Source organism: Camelus bactrianus, chromosome 34 (genome assembly GCF_048773025.1).
Source record: "Camelus bactrianus isolate YW-2024 breed Bactrian camel chromosome 34, ASM4877302v1, whole genome shotgun sequence".
NCBI classification, from domain to species: Eukaryota; Metazoa; Chordata; class Mammalia; order Artiodactyla; family Camelidae; genus Camelus; species Camelus bactrianus.
This window is the reverse complement of record NC_133572.1, coordinates 19,709,034-19,729,358: the sequence shown is the minus strand read 5'-3', so window position 1 is coordinate 19,729,358 and position 20,325 is coordinate 19,709,034. Positions and strand designations below refer to the sequence as shown.

At 40.9% G+C, this 20,325-nt stretch overlaps 1 protein-coding gene across 6 annotated transcripts in view; it reads left to right on the top strand.

The window, feature by feature from the left end:
• Nucleotides 1–20,325, top strand: part of DENND5B (DENN domain containing 5B) — a 157,214-nt gene that overhangs the window by 81,840 nt on the left and 55,049 nt on the right. For all 6 annotated transcript variants that reach the window (XM_074357616.1, XM_074357617.1, XM_074357618.1 and 3 more), the window contains 4 exons: nt 6,796–6,983; nt 12,037–12,573; nt 15,296–15,527; nt 19,639–19,789. In XM_074357616.1, the coding sequence (XP_074213717.1) occupies nt 6,796–6,983; nt 12,037–12,573; nt 15,296–15,527; nt 19,639–19,789 (1,108 nt within the window). The remainder of the gene's footprint in view (nt 1–6,795; nt 6,984–12,036; nt 12,574–15,295; nt 15,528–19,638; nt 19,790–20,325) is intronic.

Below are 20,325 nucleotides of genomic sequence, written 5' to 3'. Positions count from 1 at the left end.
GATAAATTGCTGAGTTAGATTCTGTGTTTAATTAGGTCTTTAATAGATATTGCCAAGTGGAAAGCCCTACCAATTTACGCTACCTTTATAAAGCAATGCATGAGAATATCGTTTCCTCCACACCTTTGCTATGATTTTCTTTTTTAATCTTTGTCAATCTGATAAGCAAATGTAGCTCACTTTTCACCCATCATTGAGGGTGATTTTTTAAATATTTTTTTTTGGTCAAAATAAAGTTTATTATGAAAACAGGTTGGCATGAGGACAGAAAAGTACATTTAGGTTGGCTCAAGTGAAGTTGTGCAGCTCCTTCAAAGACATTGGTGACATACTCACCAAGGCAAGAGTCAGGTTCTCTGTTGTTAGGGCATCCTTGGCAATACCTGAGATGAATTTCTGGAGCTAAGGAGATGAGCTGAATTATGCCTGGGTCCAAGGCCTCAAAGCCAGCCTAGCTTAGTTAGTAACCAGTCAGTGACTTCTGGCTGCATCAGGATGTTCAGCAGGGCTGTGCTGGACACCGCCGTCCTCACACCTCCACTGGCAGTGCTGCGCGGTGCGTGAACCCCATTAGGCGTGGCCTTTTCCTGGGGCATTGCACCACCAGCCAGCACTGGACCTGCCCCGTGTCACTCAGCCATCTCCTTAGCCTGCAGTGTGTGTCCTATGCCCCCAGACACAGCTCAGCCCCAGGCCCCTTGATTGCCCTGTGGGGCTGACCTGATTCTCCACAGTGATGCTGGTGGACAGGGCCCAAGACCAGGGCATGAGACGCTGGCAGCCAGGCCATCTCACAGTCTGTGCCTGTGCCACTGTCAGGCAAGCTTTTGAGGGTACGTTTTATCGTATAACATAATCAAGTGTAACAGCCTTAGACGTTAACATATTCACTTCTCAGTACACATGTGTTGACCCCTCACTGTGTAGTAGGCCCTGTACCAAGTGCCGGAAATGCTGAGATTTCCAAGTATAGTCATTGCTTTCCAGCAGAAGATGGTTGGTCGGGGAGAGAGGGGAGACACACAAACAGGTAATTATAATAGAATTTTGATAGTTTTAGTGAGATGTGTAATTGCTGTGATGGAAACAGAGACGGGGCACTGTGGAAGCACGTGGAAGGGACTCCACATAAAAAAGCTCTCCGAAGGCACTGTTGCCTAAGGAGAAAGTGGAACTTAGCCAGGTGCTGCAAGGGTAAGGGACATTCTGGGCAGGGAAAACGGTGTACAGAGGCACAGGGACCTGTGAAAACATGTCACATTCAGTGAATGAATTGCAAGCAGATGATTTGGCTGTATTTGCGGTAGTAAGAAAGGGCCAAATTACGAAAAGCCTCATATGCCATGCTGAGGCCTGTCTTAAATGTGAAGGTAACTTATTTTACACAATCATCACTTTGAGTACCAAAGAAAAAGGAATTTTCCTAAACTATTTGAATTTTTAAAAGCGTGCTTAAAAAAGAAAGCTACCTTTTATTTCTTGATTCAGTTAAAAAGAATTGTCTTGTTACTGCTAAGTAACTGCATGATGAAAAAGTGTGTGGCATTTTGGCCAATCTTGAGAAAGCAGGACTGGAAAGGAGCGCAGACACAGAGCTCCCCCAGCAAGTGGGCAGAGTTGTGGCGAAGGGAGAACGGGCCGTGTGGCTCCGTCTTTCAGTGTCTAGTAGAAGAGGGGAAAACATGTAACCTATTTTCACTTCCCATGCAAAGTTTTCCATAATCAAAGCAAGAAAATAGCCCAAGAAGCTAGTTGCCATTACTTAAAGAATTTGTGGGTTTTTTGTTTTCTTTTTTTTTTTGAGATGGAACATTTTCCCCATCAACAGTAAATAAGGTAGCCAAGCTGCTAGGGATTTGATTTGATTTGACTGCTTAAGATCCTCTGCCTTTCAGCATGGATCCAATCTGGAGACAGATGAAACCATACAGTAAACAGAGGAATGTAATAGGAAGAATTATTAGGGACAGGAACTATAAAGACATGAAGGAAACTATAAAGGGTACCCTAGGAAGGACAGACTTGGAAGGGGGGCCCGTGTCCCAAGGCTGAGGTTCATATGTCATTGAAGAAAGTGTGGTTGCAGCTCATTGGCTGGTGGAAGTCAGTGGGTTGCCTGGGCCAGAGCAGAGCTGATGCTCGGTCACTGGGCAAGCAGAAGACAAACCTCGCAGGTACACGTGTGCTGTGGCTGGCGAGCAGGCACACAGGAGTTGTCAGGGAGCCGCTGGGACTGAGATCGGAGTGTGCGGTGTGTGTGTGTTGGAGGGCCCAGTCCCTGAGACCGCCCACTCTGGCATGTGGCCGGGGGAGTGTACCCTGAGATGTCTTCCTGTATCCGCCCCACTCATCAGCCGTGCAGCAGGAGCAAGAACACCCCAAACACTGCGCGTTGCCCTCTGCGCTCCACCCCCGGGAACAGGCGCCCCTCCCTCCTGCGGCGTCTCTCCAGCGTCCTCTGCTGGCAGACCTTAACGGTGTGCGCGCTTTAGCAGAGCATGCGTAGGGTCCAGTCCACTTCCTAGACCACCTACGGGGTGAATTTGGACCTCACTGACATAGGATCTGACTGCGTAAAACCCCGAGCCTTTCACCTGCATCTGGCTTGTAATTGAGAAAGAAAAAAGCAGCCTCTGACACCCAGGAGCTTAGCTAGCCCTCACAGCGAGGCCTCCCTGTCGCTGCAGCTGGACGGGCTGCTCACAGCTGAGCCATGCTGTTCTCCTGTGGATCATAAATGGCCTCACAGGTCCATGCACTCCAAGCAGGGTCACGGTGTAGCCCGCAAAGTACCAACCAGCCGCCTCCTAAATTAGTAACTGCCTCCTCACTTCCTTACCAGTTACAGCTTTCTGACCTCCCCATACATCAGATTTATTGAGGTACCCAGTCATAGAATTGCCCTGATTTCTGACAGCATCCAGTCCAAAGCAAATCTTCACTTTCACAATTGCCCAAAATTATCCAAACAAAGCCCAAATCCTATAATAGGCCCTCTCCAAACCCTCTTGTAAGTCGTCCCACCGTTCCCTGGGTGCAGGCTCTCTCCCTCTGCACTAGTAATAAACCCAGCTTGTTCAAATTCAGGTGTGTTCCTGGGGTTCCTGACCGAAGAGCATTGGCAGGATAAATAATTATCAAGTATTTCTTAATCAAATGAATCTTCTCACTCCTTTTTCTTATGAAATTATTCTCAAGTCAGGTATTTTCAAGTTGGAGGTGGGTAAGGAATTGGAGGAAGACTATCCCCCTACTTTAAATTATTTACTATTATGTGGTTTTTTTCCCCTCCCATTTAGTGTTGCAAAAACTGTAATTCTTTTTTAAAATCTAGTTTTTAGTTTAGTTTTGTTTTTTAAGAAACTGTGTCAGAAACATTGACCTCTTATTAAGGAAGTGATTGTCCTAGAAAATTAATCTTTAATTAACAGTACTACCCCCCTCAAAGAAAACCCTGATAATAGTTTATTTTATGGAATTTTATTTAATTCCATAGAAACCTCCAGTAAAACTAATATCTGTTTTTAAAATTTAGCAAATATAGACAAGAGCAGTCAAGTTATATCTGTGCTGACACATCTACATAGAGTACACACTGTACATTTTGAATACAGTCAAGTCATGAAATATTCAAATGAAATTACGTTTTTCTTTCTTTCTCTTATTTTCAACGAGCTGTGTTCCTTGGAGTGAAACGTGGAATTCGGCTTTCTCGTGGGCTGACGTCGTGTTTTCATTCTCTAGTCAACTTCCATAAAGCTGTGGAAACTTCCTGAGAGTCCTTTCCCACTCTGAAGGACCTGTGTCATATTTCGCCGTTAAAGTCTCTACATTTTTAATATAGAGGAGGGGAAAAAGAATTAAAGTGATTTTTTTTTTTTCTAAACAGTAGTTCTGATCCTTATAAGGTCTACTTATCCGTAGTTGGAATGAGTCATTTGGTAACAATTCTCTGTGTAATGAACAGTATCTATGGCTTAGTAAATAGGTATTTGAGTTTTGTTTATAATGTGCCTGGGCATGCACATAACTAACTGAATACATGGATATCCAGGAAATGTGATTTTTGAGTGAATAGCTTCTTGTTTGAGTAGTTACCCTTTTCTTCTACTGAAAAATTTGGGGTTCTTTAATCTCATGCGGGCAAAATCTAATCAAGTCTGTTGAAGTTGTGGATACCCACCAAAATCATATAGTCTTATCCCACTAATTTATTTATTTATTCAAAACTATTTTTGAGCATCTGTTATGTGCCAAATACTGTGCTAAGTGCTGAGGTTACAACAATAAAAACGAGGCCAGTCCTTGAGTAAAATGGATGGCCACACAGCAGAATCTTAAGGACGCTTCCCTGGATTCGGTCTTTTTATAGAATCTTAAGTATGTGCCCTCCTCCTTTTTTTCATGCATTTTGTTCTAGGACTCTGTTGCAATAAGAAAAGTGTTAACACTCAGTAGCGTCTGTAAATTTTGGTCAGCCCTGGCTATGAGCTAGGCCCTTTGCTTTGTGGGCAAAGTAAGATAAAACAGATAGCATTCTGCCCTCAGGGAGCCCACAGTGGAGGAGAGAGCCCTTGAGGCAAGCGCCCATAACGGGTCCTGTCCTAGTGCAGAGCTGCGGTTGATTCTGACCATGCCGCGGGTTCTAAACCTGGGGCATTGGACAGGTTTCAGGGCTTTCGGGTCAGCTCCCCATCCTCAGCCCGCTTTGATGAAAGCGCCCCCTCTCCCGCGGCTCGGACACCTGCCTGACCGCTAGCAGAGCGGTAGGTAGCTGATGACCTGCTCTTTTTCACCATCCCTCCTGTCCCTCACCCCCTCAGCTGCACATGTACCAGCTGCCTTGGCCCGGATTCTTCTCTGGGCCTCTGCTGGTCTCATGTGTGTGTCCGTGTCTTCCCCCATGTCCTGTATCCCCGCATCCCCACCTCAGCTCTTTGGGTCAGCTCTTTGCATTCGTGTGACTGAGCCCATCCCCCAAGCCGCCTGGTATTTGTTTTTTAGAAGTGTTCCTGTAAACAGGTTTTCATCTAAAATTCAAGTCTTAATAATGAGTCAAATAAAGAAAATTTTAAGTACACTTGGGCTGTAGATAGCTGATGATTCATGACCAAAATCCCATTGTTAAAAAAAAAAAAATCCCATTGTAGACTATTAAAGGCAGTCATTAACAAATTACAAAACAACACAAGAAAAAAATTTTAATTGACAACATCCTATTTTTGATTGTCAGATGTTCTTTGAGTTTGATGCAAACCAAGTAGCATTGGTTCGTTTCCCTTAACCTTGGGATTAACATATACATACTACTGTATATAATACAGACAAATAACAAGGACCTGCTGTACAGCTCAGGGAACCATATCTGATACCTTGTACTAGCCTATAATGCAAAAGAATCTGAAAAAGAATATATATATGTGTGTATGTGTGTGTGTATATATGTATGTATGTGTAACAGGATCACTTTGCTGTACACCTGAAACTAACACAACATTGTACGTTAACTCTACTTCAATTAAAAAGTTAATTAAAAAATAAGTAAAAATAAAAAATAAAAAGACTCCCCTGACGTCTTTCTCCCTCAGATTTTACTGTATTTGTACACAGTAAATTCTGTGAATTATTACAATTCCACGATACTGTTCTCTTTAATTCTCAAATCCAAAAGAATTCTAAAAACCAAACATTATTTTTGTAACTCATTTATTGGCAAAATCAGAACTGAGCCAAAGTGACCCTATTTAAATTCTCTGGTTATCTGCCCTACTGGGACATTCATATAGTTTGCTGCAGAAATATTAATGTGTTTGACTACTGGGTGCTGGCCTGGATATTTCAAGTATGTGATTTATGCACAATATTATTACCTTTCTAAATTTAAAGAAAAAAAATCTGAATTCTGAAGTATGTCTGCCTGCAGGGGTTTAAACGGGGACTATAGACATACGTATGTAGAAGTTTCCATGGCAGAGTGGTTTAAGAGGGCACTTTATTTGTGATGGATGTTAACCGTACTTGTTGTAATCACTTTGCAGTATGTACGTGTGTCAGATCACCCTGTTGTACACCTAACTAATTCAGTATTATATGTCAATTACATTTCAATAAAACTGGAGGGGGAAAAGAGGGCACTTTAATATTTTGGACAGTTTTGAGTTTTGATAAGTTAGTTATGTAAACAAAATACAACAACAACGAAAAACAACCTTTAATTCTCTGGTAGCTTTCACTTTGTCCCTAGATTTGAGTTGGAGGTTAGGGAGTGTGAGTATCAATGCATGTGTCTGTTGATTCCTCATACCCACAAAGTGAAGGCTAAAATAAATAGAGTCAGTATAACTGTAGGCTGTAGCCTTGAGTATTTATACAAGAAAAAGCCTCTGAATTGAGGATTGTGTAAATATGCATGTATACAAAAAGTGATCAGTAGCAGTATTCTTACACATTTTCAGTGGGAGAAGTGCCAAGAGCAATTTTACTAGTTTTTGTTCCCTTCACTTTTTAAGGGAACGTAAGTTTACATACCAGTGTTTTCAGAAGCAAAGAGTTTGATGGTGAGTTTGATTCCTCACCTACCCATGCCCGCTTACAACCATTCAAATGAAACCATTTAGCTCTTTAATTGTGTGGGGATAGAGCTGACTTCTTTTCTGCGTGGTCATAAACATTTGATTTATTTATGAGCCCAGGAATCGTGTTCTGGAAGTTGATATTCTCAAGCTGAATGCAGTGACTACGTTTTGACTTGGAATCTTCCCCTCTGGTTTTCTTTGTTGTTGTTGTTCTGTGCAGATTATCAGCGCCTGATGACGGTGGCCGAAGGCATCACCACACTTCTGTTCCCATTTCAGTGGCAGCATGTTTATGTGCCCATCCTGCCTGCTTCTCTGCTGCATTTTCTTGACGCTCCTGTCCCTTATCTGATGGGCCTTCAGTCAAAAGAAGGAACTGACCGTTCTAAGCTAGAACTTCCTCAAGAGGTAAAACTTACGATGAATCATGAAAAGTTTGCTGTTTGCCGATTTAGGTCAGGGCTGCTTCTGTTAGATAGCATTGTCACTGTCCAACTGAGTCTCTGGCTGTTCCGAATCTCCAAGTAGGTGTCGGGCAGTGGCTCAGCCGCAGAACGTGATCCTGACTCCTAATGGTTATGGTCATTCATTAAACATGGCTCAGAGCAGGACAGTGGCCAGTTTTCACAGCCATAAATTTGTGAAGATGGAGCGATAGATGAGTATTATCAAGTTGCTTTATTCTCACTACATTTCATTTCTTTTCTCCTATTCATGTTAAAATTTTGCTTTTAAGTGGTACAGCCCAGCTTTAACATCCTTTAAATTCATTGTATTAATTGAGTTGAATTTGATTCTTGACCTCTGAAATGAGAAGTATCCTGTTTCAGCAAGATAGGGATCATGGAAATATTAAATACCTTAGTAGCTTTTGTAAGTAGTGGTAAGGCTAGTTACCAACTTTCTCTAAATGTCAGCTTGGCTAGGTTGTTGAGATAAAAATTCTAACCCTTAGCTTTTAGGCCACCTTAAATTGACTATTTTTTGTTTTGGTTTGGTTTGGTTTTTTGACCTTCGGTAGCCCCGGTTTATTAAAGCACGTGCCTAGCAGTCTTCTCCTGTGCCTTCTGTGTGTTGTTTGTTCAAATGCTGTTTCAGAAGAAAATGAACAGGAATTCCTGAAAGCATTTTGAATCTAATTTTTAGCTGTTGTTGATGGTACTCGGAACCGAAATGTAAAGCCATTGAATGAACTATTGATGAGAGCGCCAGTGGCCTGTTGAAAACGTAGCATGGTTAATTGCACTATAGTATTAACCACTTAATTAGCGCCTTTCTTAATAAAATCTTTCATGCTGTTCTTCACTTTTATTTGTTCTTATTTCCCATAGAGATTCTCATTTTAATAAGTGAATTTAAAATAACACAGTGAGCCACAGCCATTACACCCAGTAAATGATTCCTGTAATCATCCATTGCTTGCTTTATTCTAATGAATATTTCCCTACCAAAATTAACATTTTTGTTCAGGGGTAGATAGCTTGATTCAGATCATATAAAATACACATGCAAACTGTCTTGCTCTTTTTGAGTGTGTGAACATTCTCTGCTTCTGTCTGCCTCCTGCACCTCTTTTTTCTAATACCTCAGCTCTCATGTTTTCTCTTTTATTAATCTGAGTATCTTGTTGGTTCAAAGAAGTAAGTCCTTTAAATTTTCAGGGAAAAAGGAATAGACTAGCCAAATGCATTTTGTTTTAAAGACTTAAACAGTGACATGTTTTAGTTTCCTGTTGAGTATCTGATCTCTATTTGTATGTTAATTAAATGACATTTGCTTGGATGCATAAATATTACCTTCCCATTTTTTACACGAGTAGTGATTGTTGGGAATTTCTGAATGCCACCTTGACGTATTTGCTGTCAGGGAATCTTTCTGTCTCTAGGTCTGTGTGTATCCTCTGACTCTGAAGATAAACAAACTTAAAAATTCTGAAAGCTCTTAGAGCAATGTCTGTGATTTTCTAATTTTTCATTCACTAAATCAACATCGTTTAATAAATATATATACTCATCTGTTCCTAGAGTAGAATAGTACAAAGCAACCTGAATTAGCTGTGAAAACAGCAGTGCTTCTGCACAGAAAGCATACATCGGTGCCTGACTGTCAGAAGAAAAGGCTAACAGCGCGTCACTTTGCTCTGGCGTCATTTTACAATGAGATAATCTACTCCACATAATTTGGGGGAGGAAGTGGTTATAAAAATAGCCATTTAAAAAAAATGACTAGTAATACTCACCCCCACCACTGTCCCTAAAAGCAGTAAAATAAAATAGTAGCTAAAAATAGTGAGAGAGGGTTTCTTAGAATCGTTGTGAAAATGGTAAGTTCATGAAATGATTATTTTAACAAGGCATGATTTTAGTTGTTAGCTAATGTAGCTATAATTAGACTACCATTAGACTTACAATTAACCACCCCCTCACTTGCTCCATGATTGCAAAATGACAGGCACAGGTAGCCATTTGTTACACGGTTTTGGGAAGGGGGGTGAGCGTGATGGTGGAAGGGTATCGCCCCAAGGACTGGTTGCACAGACTGATACACCTCACCTCCTACCATTCTTGCTCTCTTTACAGCAAATGGTGGATGAAAAAATCAAGAGAGAAAGTGAAACAATTGCTTTTGCTACTTTTTGTCATGTTTTACTCTAAAATGCTATGGAAACATTACGTATTGTCCTCTGGCCTCCCTCTCTGCCAGCTTAGCTTCAGCTGTTGAGAAACCAGAACCCTCCCCAGACGTAGAGAGCTGCCCTGGTCTCACATTCTGGATTCTTCTTCCTCTTACCAGCATTTTTAAGGTTCCACAAATGACCATTTCTCCGAGCCTTATTCATTCATTCAGCAAATGGTTGTCTCACACACCACTGGGAGACGTCTAGATAAAGAAATCACATTTAACAGCTGATTTCTCCTTTCCAAAATAAGACATTTACAAATATCAGTAACACAGCCTGAAAAAAAAAAGTTAGTAAGAGGAATGAAAGAACTAAGAATATATACAGAGGAACTCAAAAAATGCCTCTAGCATAGGGACACGTAAGAAGGCTTCATCGCAGGAGAAATGATTAAGTGTCACATCTTTGCTCCCTTGCTTTTGAGGGAATGTTTGTTTTGCTTTGGAGTGATTACATATTATGAAGGCTTCTGGGCAGTGTTGATCAGTAAAAATATAGAACTCTTTAGTCCTAAAACAACATAAGATTGAGATGTTGAGTATATTTTTCATTCTTGAGCTTTTTAAAATATTTTTTTAATTGAATGATATTAAAAGCAAGAAAGTGCCTTATCAGAATACCCTATTGTATAGAGTTCTTATCTGTTTTAGGAAAAGGACTTTTGGGGGTTTTCTTCAATAAATTTTTATAACACAAGTTCACAGTTCCTATTTCTACATTTTGATAATCAAAGCCCCAGTTGGGGCCCTTCCAGGCCAACATAGGAGGGCAGGAGAGACTGGTGGGAACAGGACGACAGGCGGGTAGCTGTGGTGCTGGAACACCCGCCTCGCTCTGCATTTTCTGTGCAGCCGTGATGACATGAGCGTAACAAGCTTTGAAATTTCCCCAAATGTATCATTTCCTCTTTTCACAGGGGGAGGAGACGGGTAAGGGGTAGCAGGAAGGCATTAACGAAGGAGGCAGTACCAAATGTAAGTGGTGCGAGGTTGCTGGTTAACATTTAGATGAGCAAGTTAAGGAATTTTTTTCTTCTGTTTTTAAAGATATTGAATCATCCATTTGAATTATGGTGACCTAGTTTCTCCCTTTAAGCCTTTCAATATATTCTAGTTTCTAGCGACTGTGAAAACATATATAAAGATGTGGGTTTAAATAAAGCTGTAAGTAGCACTACTGTCTTCAGCAAGATGTGACTTGCTCTTAACTTTATTTAGAGAAAACCACTGACATTGGCGATGAGGCATAATGGAGGGAAAAAATCCCTTAAAGCTGCTAGAACAGGTGTCAGGAAGTCACCTACCTACTTGGGCCCCAGCTTCTTCATCTGCAGGGTTAAAAGTTTGGATTCAAAGGCTATTTTAGGCTTGAAGAATCACTGCTGATTCTCTGGTTTTGGATGGGGGAGAACCTTGGGTTTTTTCCAAGCTTAACTTGGAACTTTGCTCTATACTTGCTCATCGGCACCGAATCTAAAGAACAGGGATCAAGAGAAGAGTAATGGGCCCCGTTGTCTGCCCTCCTCTGCTCACCTCACCTTGGCCTTCAGGCTCGGAGAGCAGTGTGACTTCTCTCCTTGCTGACCTGGCGGGTACGGCTGGGGAGTGGGGAGACCAGGAACCCGGGGGTGAGGCTTCCTGTTCTGCTGTCTTCACCCCATGCCTTATGCTCAGCTACTAGAGCAGTCAGGGTCAGTTCTGTGCGGTGGGCGACCTTTGCCCTGACAACCTTGTTCCAGTTAAGACGCCATGAACAGTAAAGGTAAAATACTGTTTTTGAGTATATACTATAATCAGGTACCCGAGGGATAATCAGAATTTTATCTAGGTACTTAGTCTCTTGAATTTTCTGTATCTACTTGGAAGATATTTAAAAGTCTTTTTAGGGTGTGGGTGATAGCTCTGTGGTAGAGCACGTGTTTAGCATGCATGGGGTCCTGAGTTTAATCCCCATTATCGCCATTAAAAAAATAAATGAATGAATGAATAAATAAGTAAATTATTAATTAATTAAAAATACAATAAAAATTTAAAAACTATTTTTATTCAAAATCTAGAGAATAAGCAATCTCAAAAAAAGTTTTCTCTTATATCTGCCTCTTCTTTTCTTTGACTCAAAAATATTCAAGTGAACTCTTAATTATCCAAGGGTTAATCATTTTATCGTTCTCAAAGCACTGGCCTCCACCACTGTTCTCTGCTTCCTACTGTTTGTCTAATGACTTCTGAAAGGCTTTTACTGTCTGAGAGGTTGAAGCTGATGGTGGATAAAGTAAAAATGTGTGGCTTTTCTGTGAACTGGACTGCTCTTTGCCAGTTTCATTGAATTTTGAGGTACTATAGCTATTAAGTTTTAGCAGTGATTGTTAATTCTTAATTATAAATGATGCTAGAGCAGCGGAATGGCATAGGAAGTTCAAGCTCGGTGAGCATTTTATTTTACCTCGTGCCTTTGAATCTGCACTTTGACCTTTTAGGAAGGGACTCCATATATTACAGAATCATGTCCAGATTACAATAAACTGATGAGAACCAGGGAAAATTATTCCTATATATTAAATATGTATGTATAATAGATTTCCTCACTTAGGGAGAAATGCTGGCAACAGAGATTTATTTTTAAAGAATATAATACTCTTACCCTTGAGAAGGTTAAGGTAGAAGGCAGCACAACCTGTGACTTTGTTTATAATAGTGGGCAAGAATATTTTAGAACATAAGATTCTGTTACTTTAAAACCTTTGTGTTTCTTTCTTTCTTTTTTTTTTTTTTTCGCTTTCAGGCGAATTTGTGTTTTGTGGATATTGACAACCATTTTATTGAGTTGCCTGAGGAATTCCCGCAGTTCCCCAATAAAGTGGATTTTATCCAGGAACTGTCTGAAGTTCTTCTTCAGTTCGGGATCCCCCCTGAGGGCAGCCTGCACTGCAGTGAGAGCGCCACCAAGCTGAAGAACCTGGTCCTCAAAGACCTGGTCAACGACAAGAAGAATGGCAACGTCCCCGCGAGCAGCATCAGCGTGTACGAGCTGCTGAGGGGCAACGAGACCATCGCCCGCCTCCAGGCCCTGGCCCAGAGGACCGGTGTCGCCGTGGGGCAGGTGGACCTCTCGGCCTCTCTGGGTGAGAAAGAAAAGGACGTGAAACTGCAGTGCGAGGAGGCAGAGCTGAGGGACTACCAGCTCAACGTGCAGCTCCGAGAGGTCTTTGCCAACCGCTTCACGCAGATGTTTGCAGATTATGAAGCGTTTGTGATCCAGACCGCCCAGGACATGGAGTCGTGGCTGACCAACCGGGAGCAGATGCAGAACTTTGACAAAGTAAAAGAACCAGAGTTTCCCTTCCTACGGCTCTTAGTGGGCTGCATGTTGCAGATTTTGTTAACTTCTTTTTAGTACAGATTTTTTCCTCTCCCTTCCCATTAAGAACTTTTCTTGTGGGGAGGGAAGTAGCTCAGTGGTGGGACCCATGCCTAGCATGCGTGAGGTCCTGAGTTCAATCTCCAGTACCTCTATTAAACCCCTCCCCCCAAAAAAGCTTTTCTTTACTAGTATTTAATACTAAATTTAAAAATTTCACAGGAAAATAAACTAGTTCCTTAAGTTTCTCACTGAATTATGTATTAACTTGCCTTTAACCTCATTTTAAGATTTTCTGTACTTTGAAGATGCTTGAATTATAGAAACTCTTAAATTTCACATGTCTTTCAAATCTGTTAACACAGTCTGACCTTGTAAGAGATTTCTTTACCCATAGTTTAGGATCAAGTCTAGTTAAATGAGGCTAATTTCTTTTCTAATAAATCCTTATTCTTATATTTTGTCTTTGTCCTATAATGAAATCACAACCTGTCCATGTAAAGATAACAGTTTAGTTTTAAAAGGTAAATTTTTATCTCATTTTAGGATCAAAAGAGAAAGAAAATGAATAAATTAGATTTTATGACTTTAAGGCTCTGTGCCAAAGTTTTTGGAATGGGAAGGCAGAAAATGACACCATCTTTTGGTTGTCCTGCTGAACTTGAAGCTTCTTTCTAAGGTCTGCTGTGGAGTATTCTTCTGCCAGTTTCCTTGACGTATTCACCATATTTTCGTTCAAATAGAAGCACTTAAGGGTGTGCACTAACTCCTTCAGGTCTCTAGGGGATAGTTCAGTCCCTTGCTTCTGTGAATGCCGAGGCATGATACTGCTGTTGGAATGAATCATGGCTTTTTGCTAAGTGGTATCTTTGTGTCATGGAAGACGTCTCAGAAGGGCTGATATGTTCTAGGAGTCTAATCTACAATCTTGGCGTATCTGACAAATAAATGTTAATGAAATATTTTTGTGAAGGTAGGCAGTATAAAAGATTATTTTCTGATGTCGTGAGATTTTTTTAGATGAGTTATATAAACTGCATTGAACAGTTAAGTTCTGATGCACTTTATGTTTGAGAAAACGTATTTAATTCAGAAGCCTGCAGTCTGCTCTGAGGTTCCTTTCTCGTTGAGCTCAACCGTTTTCCCACATTGTTTTCCTGGCCAGCTTGGAGCTAATCTGTGTATACTCAGGATTTATCCTTGGAGCAATTCAAATTCTTATCTAAATCGAGCACTGGTACTTTCTTCTTTCTTAATCTTTATGTAGCTTCAAACTATAAATTGAATTCTTTTTATATAACCCCTAGAGAAATGAAAGTTTTGTGTTGGATTCCAGAAGGCTTCTAATCATCTCATTTTTCACTAGGACAATTTACAGGACTACCGCGTACTCGTCCTGGAGACAAGTCTTTGCTGACCTAAGTGTTGTAGCCCACAAGGACCTGAATAGCAAAAGCCAGACATTTGGTCCATTTAGGAAGAAAGGCTGTTTGCTGTATGAAAAGTAAAATTGATATTTATCTGTAAAATATCTTTTGAAGAGGTGAACTGATTTCCGGAAACTACTGTGAACCTTTCTGTGGCTCTTTGGGTTTATGTAGCTGCATCTGAACTATGGAGGCACTTAAATTGAATGAATGGATTTCAGTAAGGAGCTTTTTAAAGGCTTCCTAAATTTTAGAATGAAAAGTGAATATGCTAGGAGGGAGCTAATGAGTATTAAGGAGAGTAGCCTTGTATCAGAACTTCCCCTTCCCCTTTCCCCTCTGGCTTCCCCTCACCGCACCTTCTCAAAAGGGTGGGAAGCAGAACCAGCCCAGCAGCTGAAACAGTGATCCGAATTTCAGGTACTGTCACACTGTGACTAGAATCCCTCTACACACATGGACCTGAAGAACCAAAGGCAAAAAAAGAAACCTTTGAATCAGAGCCTGATTACAGTTTACCAGACTGTTCCAGGCAGCAGACAAGCTGGTACCAGGAACATGTGGCTGGTGGTACATGTTTCCCAAAGGCTTCGCTTGCTTTGGATGGTTTTTCAGGCAACGCTTTTTTTAGTTGTTAAGGCCCAGACTATTCTGTCAGCACAGATCTGGATGAAGTGTGATCTTGGATTAACACTCATCCATCAGTCTCTAATTGTGGGGGCCTAAGAAGAACTTGAAGAACAAAAAGACTTCACCCATAAGCACAAAGTCCATGTTGTTGGTGTTTTAAGGTTACTGCTGATGTGTATATGGATATGTCACTGTTGAATCAGTCAGTCATTTACTGCCTTGTAACGTGAAGGTATTTGGCAGAGGCTGGGGACAGAGAGAAGAAATTACAGCTCACTGGGGAAAGGGGTCAAATTTAACGGTAAGCGAAGAGGATGATTGACGATCATGTAGCAACTGATCCACCGTCTCTCATTAATGGTGCCCTCTTTTCTACATAATGGCCGTGAGGACCAGAATGTAAATCGGTTTTGAAAGGTAGGATCAGTGCTAAAGACCTAAGTGACCTAAATTCTATGAATTTAGAAGAAAGGAAAGGAAAGCAGATTTTTAAATTTTTAAAGCTTCCGTTTTGTGTGTTATAAGACGAAAAAGGAATGATGACAGCAACAGATAATTGTTGGATTTATCACGCAGTCCTGAGATGGTCTCATTGCACTAATAATCTCCTAATTATCTCATTACAGGCTTCCTTTCTGTCTGACCAGCCTGAGCCTTACCTGCCATTTCTTTCACGCTTCATTGAAACACAGATGTTTGCCACCTTTATTGATAATAAAATCATGTCTCAGTGGGAAGAGAAAGATCCTTTGCTTCGAGTCTTTGACTCTCGGATCGAGAAGATAAGACTGTATAACGTAAGGGCCCCCACCTTGAGGACGTCTATGTATCAGAAGTGCGGCACTTTAAAAGAAGCAGGTACATTTGTCGTGCCTTTTGAGATTAACTGGAAAGCCATGATCATTTCTCTTGACGCTCTGTTGGCCTGATAAAGCACAGAATTAACCCCCAGTCTTAGACTTCATGGTTGATCCTTGTACTGTATCCGGAGATGCTTTCTGTAGTTTTTGTTCCCTTCTCTTCTGTGAGCTGATGTCTGTCTGTCTTCTGCTTCACATTCCTCTTCCCTCAGAAGAAGAAAAACAATACAGTTGAAGCAGCTGAATGGAATATAACTATAAGGTTGCTGTGATTTTTGTCTTATTCTCTTTACTGCCATAATGGAAAAAGGTTCATTTCTGTCTTGCTGTTTATTTTGCTTTTTTGCTTATTTACCTCTTCTCTCTTCATCCAAGGAAAGAGAAGTATTAACCTCAAGTAGTCAATTTGAATTGCTGCCTAATTTGCATGACCAAAACAGTATATTTACTTTAGTGGTGCCATTCATTAAAAAGCTTCATTAATTGAAATTAAATCTCTAGATTCTTGTATTCAAATTAGAGGCTCCCCACCCCCTGACACTAGTTTCTCCCTCTGAGAATTATGAGTCTTGGCCAATCTTGTCCGGCAGTGCAAGAGTCCATTACATAAATAATCATGTTAATAGTCAGTGTTTCCTGAGTACCTGCTCTGTGCTGGACAACATCCCAGCTGTCTCGTGTGCATTTTTGCATTTGACCTTAATAATGAGGGGGTGTGGACACGGTTAATTGTTTGTTTCGCAACTGTCTTCATCTTACGGTTGAGCAGACAGAGAGGTCACTTGCTTGTGGTTCCATTGCTAGTGGCCGGTGGGGGCCTTTGTTATTGTTGTGACGTGATGCCCTGCACGGGGAAGGCCTGCTCGCACCCTGCGGACCCCTGGCAGGTGCTGTGACCTATGCTTGTAGATGAATTGAAACCCTGCAGGGGCGCATGGTGCCCGGACCTGCCCTGGGCATGTATAAACTTAGTGTCTAGCCCTGAAAAAAAAGAGTTTCAACCCGGATTTGACTGATTCTAGCACCTGAAGTCTTACTACCATGTCAGCTGTTCCTGCAATCAACATGTGAAATGTACCAATCCACACTGTCTTTACACACTTACACCTGGTTCCCAGCTCTTTGCCAGATAAACTGGTATCTGTCCCTTGAGAGCCCTTTCTTTCCCTCCAAATGTAGGAGCTATTTGAAAGCAATTTTTTGTCTGGAGCAAAAAGAGGCAGCAAATGTGGGTTTTCTTTTCTCTGCCCGTGTTGCTTGCCTTTCTCACTTTATTGTACGCAGATCAGATTACAGGAGCGGCGATGCTGTAGACGTAGCGTATTTTAGGGAAAGAAGTACATAAGTGCTACCACGTGTGCTGCCTTAGAGGTCTCTGATACTTGCTGAAACATCGTCGTGTCGTGCCCCAGCTGTGAGGGTAGGTCCTGGGAGCCCCTTCGGGAAGTGACAGTTGCCTCTGTGTTTTGGAAATTGAGGGAGCAGAGAGAATGAAATTGGCTGCGCCTGTTCGGAGAATAGTATGACTTTCAGTGCTTTGATAGCCATGTAAATAGTATAATGTCTTGTTGAGCAAATTTTATTCCTCCCTTCCTGACAGAATTTTTTAAATGGAGCTAAGCACTGATTGCTCTATTTGCATCCTTCTAGAAAATCTTTTCAATTAAAACAGATTTTCTGTCAGCCCCTCAGAGTTTGGTACTCCTGCTGTCATCACAGAAATTATATAATACTCTTGAAAATGTACCATTATAGATGTAACATATGAAAAAGACAGTAGGCTAAATTAGGAATAGTCCCCCTGGAACTTACTCTGTCAAAGACTTCTTTAAGAAGTGAAGAGAGGCAGTTGGCTGTGACTGTGCGTGTCCCCCATAAACCGTGAGGTGGTTTCTTTTATCGGGTAAAATTGTCTCCTCCCCACCCCTCACCCCCAACAAAAACTACAGAGATTGGGATTTTGTTGTTGACATTGGGTTTGATTGTGTATCACTTCTTTTGTCCTTCATTGTTTTGCTTTTGTTTCTGTTTTGCCTCCAACTAAGACGACTTTTGACTTGCAGGTGCGCTGCGCAGACAGAGGCGCTCTGCCGCTGACCTTGTTGCCCCAGAACCCCATGATTTCTGTGCAGAAAGACCACAAGTTGATAGTAACGCAGAGCTTTTTATTTTTTTATTCCCTACCGGTCACAGAAAATGAGTTTTGGCACAAACCCTTGAAAGTCTAACAACAGGCCCATGAGCTCTAAAAGCAGGCATTTAGTAATTTCTGAATGTTCGGGGTTCACTGTTGGTACAATCGCTGAAAGTAGCATTGCATCGTGCTCCCTGTGGCGGTCCTATAAACCCTAGATTGCTAATTGTGTATCATGATTTTTGTTTTTCACAAAGCTTCCTAACTGAAAGAGAGTAACTCAGTATCAGAAGGATTTCTCTGTCATTTTAAATCCAGTGGAAAAACTGAAGCTCCTTTCCCCCCTTTTTGCTTTTGTGAGGACAGAAGCACTCATTGGCAGAAATGGAATTTTGTCTTTTTCATGGAACATAAAATTGTGGTATTTCATGGAATATAAAATTGGCAGGGACTTTAGAGAATTGCATGCTATGTATGAATCTAAGGATGATTTGCCTAAACCATCTGTTAACTTTGTTTCATGTTAGGAAGCATTGAGAGTATAGATACGGTTTTGGAGAGTCAGGGGGCATCACTGAAAATTAAATACCATTTCACATTAAAACATGGCATCCTTTTGCCCAGCCAAGAACATATGGACTGTGATTCAAGAGAAGTTACTAGTTACACATTAAAAATAAAATGAAATTCAAAAAAGTTTTGGATAAATTCATGTGAGTTATGAAGAAACATTATGGAAACTTAAAGTAGATGTCTAACATTTTGAAGTTTAAAGTTGTAGAGGGTGCTAGTGCCTTCTGCACACATCCCTTAATGCTGCAGACACAAACAACCGGCCGGGGGCACATCCATCTCATGTAAGATGGTGTCAAGCAGATTCTTTTGACAGGAGTGGAGTATGTCATGGCCAGATCCCTCACCTCCCAAAAAAGAATCTTTTTTAGAACACATATGGGGATAACCAACAGTATTTAATCTGCCGGTATCAGATGGGGCAAAATAAACTGACCCTCTGAAATAGTTACAAAAATACCTTTTTGCTTCTCTGAAATCCCGAGATTGGCAGTCCCTGCAGCGTGCCCTGTTCATCAAACAACCACACTTCCTGTGGCTTCTTCCCTGTGGTAATCGTCTCTAGGCAGGAGATGCGAGGCTAGTCTTGCTTCACAAGTATTATATTTTCTCCTGAAAATTCAATTGATAAAAACACTTAAAATCAGATTTTAATTTTTTTAACCAGAGAAATTGTTCACTGTTTTCCTGGGTCTCTGAAACATCTTTTAACTTTAAGTGGTTTTAAAATAGAAGAGTAATTCCTACCTTTTATCTCTGGCCTGTTTTATTCTTCAAAAGGCAGTTTCTTATCCTCTGGACATTTTCTAAATGCCTACTTATTTTGTTTTTCTCTGCGTTACCCCTTTCGATCTAATAAACACTCCTAAATGACTCCTGCTAATGAGAATGTGACTGTTGCTGACAGTGAGGTAATAACCTTTACACAGTCCCTTGTTTTACAAATGGAGAATCATGAATATTTAATGGGTCTTTGCACAAAGAAATAAAGTAACATATGGCTACAATGCTTGCTTTTTCCTTCCCTTCACTTGTCTTTTAGCTCAAGGAGAGTATTTTATTGGCCATCATTTTTTAAATGTACTGAGAACCACATTTTCATTAAGAATACTGAATTTCTCACTTAAGGGAAACTGTTTCACTAAATTATAGATTTTTCTTTAACCCCACTGTCTTGCTTTTAACAAATGCAGAAAATACCAGGAAAATTAATTGTCTAGTATTTACTTAAAATTAACCTTTTTATACATATGTTGTACTGATTCCTGATGAGCTTTTGTAAAAATCTATTTCAGACTATCAGAAGGATTGAGTTTCTTGCCACTGCATGAGTGGAGGAAGCTAAACTTTTTAAGGTTTAGCCAGTGAAATGTCTCTAATGTGTTATAAATTTAATTTATAGCGCAATCAATTGAACAGCGACTGATGAAAATGGATCACACTGCAATCCACCCACATCTACTCGACATGAAAATTGGTCAAGGCAAATATGAGCAAGGATTCTTTCCAAAGTTACAGTCTGATGTCTTGGCAACAGGACCAACCAATAATAAGTAAGCACGTTCTTCACTTGAGTGGGTGGTGGAAGGAACAGAGGAAGGGTGCCGTGCTCTGCGCCTCTCACGGGGTGTGTGTAACCGCTGAACATTTTATCAATCTCATTACTTTCTTCAAAGACCAAATTAATCCATTTGAAATATTAATTGACACTCTACAAATATTTGACTTTAAATTCCATCGTGTAAGAAAATCCATAGAATAGATTTTTTTTTTCTAAGTAGTGTGCACTTGGGAATGGTTTCACTGTAAATAACTGTGTCTGATTATAATGCTTACACTGAATTAGAAAATTTGTACTTTCACTGCCTCTGTGTTAGTTTCCTAGGACTGCTGCAACAGAGCACTGTGAACTTGGTGGCTTAAAATACCAGGAATTTATTCTTTCACAGTTCTGGAGGCTGGGAAGTCCAAAATCAAGGTGCTGGCAGGGCTATGCTCCCTTCAAGGCCTCCAGGAGAGGCCTTGCCTCTTCCACCTTCTGGTAGCCCCAGGCGTTCTTTGGCTTATAGTAGCTTAACTCCAGTGTCTG